At 39.8% G+C, this 3146-nt stretch overlaps 1 protein-coding gene across 1 annotated transcript; it reads right to left on the minus strand.

Moving 5' to 3' along the window:
* Positions 1-582: 582 nt before the first annotated feature.
* LOC139764039 (neurotrophin 1-like) lies at positions 583-1885 on the minus strand. Its single transcript, XM_071690499.1, has 2 exons — positions 1761-1885; positions 583-1584 (listed from the first exon to the last, which is right to left on the minus strand). The coding sequence occupies exons 1-2, from the start codon at positions 1776-1778 to the stop codon at positions 895-897; spliced, it is 708 nt and encodes a 235-aa protein (XP_071546600.1). The 5' UTR covers positions 1779-1885; the 3' UTR covers positions 583-894.
* Positions 1886-3146: the final 1261 nt, after the last annotated feature.

Genomic DNA, 3146 nt, shown 5'->3' on the forward strand with positions numbered 1-3146 from the left:
GCTTTCACTCCCTCTTCTCTCTTAACCAAATCATTCTCCCTGACCGTTTCACTTCGCACAAAAACACCCTATGTCTGCTATTCAGTCATTTAACACATTCAACAAACCTTCAAAATACTCACTCCATCTCCTTCTCACTTCATCGCTACCTGTTATCGAAGTTCCCATCTGTTCTCTTGTCTTACGCACGCTATTTACCTTCTTCCAAAACATCATTTTATTCTCAATATATATATATATATATATATATATATATATATATATATATATATATATATATATATATATATATATGATCATATATATATATATATATATATATATATATGATCCGTGATTTAGATGGTTCGTTATATATTGCCAGGATTCTTAGGGCCGGCCGCCAGTGTGAAGATATAGATATCACCAGTAAAATCTTGAACACTGCCAATATAGCAGATTATTGTAAGACCGCATGCATATCCCTGTGTGAAATTACCTGCAAAGAATTTCTTTTCATTTAGTCGCTAGTAATGAGGAGAAAGGAATTTCTTTACAGATCTCCTTTGAAAGGGGATCATATATTAAAAAGATACGCAAATAGAATGTACATGATTTATTTGTATCATGCAAGTGCAGGAGCTGAAGTTACACGTATGATGTACCTTATGAATAACTATAGGTTAACTGACACCGATCACAGCGAGATGACTAGAGAACTGCTTTCTTCACGTACAACGTTGTTGAGTGAGTCATGCCAGGGACCATGGGTCCAGCAGCAGCATTGTGGCTGCCACAGGGAACCACTTGCTGGTGCTACTAGACTACACAGGCTGAAAGACTAAGATTCTCAAACGTTTTTGGGTATTGTTCAACGTTCATTGCCTATAGCAAGAGATTTGTGGTGTGTTAGCCTCAGTGGTCGATGGTGTAGGCACCCAGCAGACAGGCACAGCTGGCAGGCAGCTTGAAGGTCTCGATGGCGAAGGGGAAGTACTGATCATAGGGGTCATAGACGAGGAAGCGGTGGTAGATGGACTTCTGCAAACACTTGGACTCGTAGCACTCAGGCACCAGGGGACAGGCGTCACCAGAGGTTAGGCACTCCTCGATGCGTGTGGTCTGAGTGAGAGTTTCGTAGTGAGCGTCTACGTTGTTGACGATGATACGCCACTTGCCGTCCGTGTTCTGGGCACGCAGAGGCCTGACGTAAGCGGTTTCTGAAGGGCACAGGTAATTCTCTTCCTCAAGGGTCTTAGGACGTGCAACGGAGAGTTCAGTGTTGAGGTCAGCCACGTCAGCGTATAGGGAAAGGACCTTCTCGTAGTGGTACTCAGCGGCGTGCTTGATCTCGTAGGTGGGGTACTCGGCGTCCTCAAGGCACCAGGGCTTGGTGGTGTTGGCGGCGCATGCAGGCACGGCGGGTTCGTGGTGCTTGTAGGATGGCTGAGGGTGGTAGGAAGGCTGTGGATGATAGGAAGGTTGAGGATGGTAGGATGGTTGTGGGTGGTAGGAAGGTCTTGGATGATAAGACGAGGAGCCATGGCTGATACTTACATGGGACCTCTGCTCGGCCAGGGCAGCGGCCACAAGTGCCAGCGACACCTGTCACGATAGATTTTGTTATCCACATATAGAGAGAGATTGGCAAGTCAGTGAGACTTAGTAACTAGGTATCTTTGCACTCTTTTATTCAAAATTGAATAAATAGATATACTTCCGAGAGAATGATGGTTATCTTTACAAAGTCCATAAGCAACCTTAGTAAACTTGCAACTTACCACAAATCTCATTGCCATGCTTTTGTTGTGTAACTTCAGCTCTCGACTCGGCTGAACTGTGCGTACTCGAGTCTCACCACCAGGTTATATAGCGAAGCCTGTGGCCCCCGCCCACCGAAACGCTGCCAGGCCAGGGTAAAACTGTTACATGAACGAAAACTTGTGATTCGTCAACTTTCAAAACAAACTACTTAAACGCTAAACATTTTCCTTTAGTTTTTTGCACTGAATTAGGCAAGTCTACATTTACCATTATATCAAATAAACTTTGAAAAGTATTCTGTATACGTTCATTACTTTCCTCAAGCAGTGGCTGAGCGAAAGATAACGGAAGAAGAGATTGCACTTCGGAATCATTAATAAAAAAGAGCCTCGTGTATCAATTTGAAAGTATTTTTACTATATTCTAAAGACTTTCTGTGATATCCTAAAGTATACTTCAGTATTTTAGCAATATCCAAAAGTATACTTATCAAAACTTTTAATTATACTTGTCAACACGTGGAGTGTGTGTGTCTAATATTGTAGACATTCACGTTTCAATATATGATGATACGGTATTATGATGGTAATAAGTTCCTCTGTTGAACATTGAGCTGACTGTGCAGCAAGTCTGTTTGGGGATATTTGTTTCAGTTTATTAGTAAGAATTATTTTCTAAATTGCTCTAGTACTTCATTTTCTGCTTGTGGCCAGAAATTCCTTATATGAAAATGAAAAGCTTTTATTGTAGAGTATATCTACTGTTGAATATGCAGTGTTTACTGATGAATATGCAGTGTTTACTGTTGAATATGCAGTGTTTACTGTTGAATATGCAGCATTTACTGTTGAATATGCAGTGTTTACTGATGAATATGCAGCATTTACTGTTGAATATGCAGTATTTACTGATGAATATGCAGTGTTTACTGTTGAATATGCAGTGTTTACTGATGAATATGCAGCATTTACTGTTGAATATGCAGTATTTACTGATGAATATGCAGTGTTTACTGTTGAATATGCAGTGTTTACTATTGAATATGCAGTGCTTACCGTTGAATATGCAGCATTTACTATTGAATATGCAGTGTTTACTGTTGAATATGCAGTGTTTACTGTTGAATATGCAGTGTTTACTGTTGAATATGCAGTGTTTACTGTTGAATATGCAGTGTTTATTGTTGAATATGCAGTGTTTACTGTTGAATATACTGTGTTTACTATTGAATATGCAGTGTTTACTGTTGAATATGCAGTGTTTACTGTTGAATATGCAGTGTTTACTGTTGAATATGCAGTGTTTACTGTTGAATATGCTGTGTTTACTACAGAATATGCAGTGTTTACTGTTGAATATGCAGTGTTTACTGTTGAATATGCAGTGTTTACTAATGAATATGC

This window comes from Panulirus ornatus, chromosome 48 (assembly GCF_036320965.1).
Source record: "Panulirus ornatus isolate Po-2019 chromosome 48, ASM3632096v1, whole genome shotgun sequence".
Taxonomy (NCBI): Eukaryota; Metazoa; Arthropoda; class Malacostraca; order Decapoda; family Palinuridae; genus Panulirus; species Panulirus ornatus.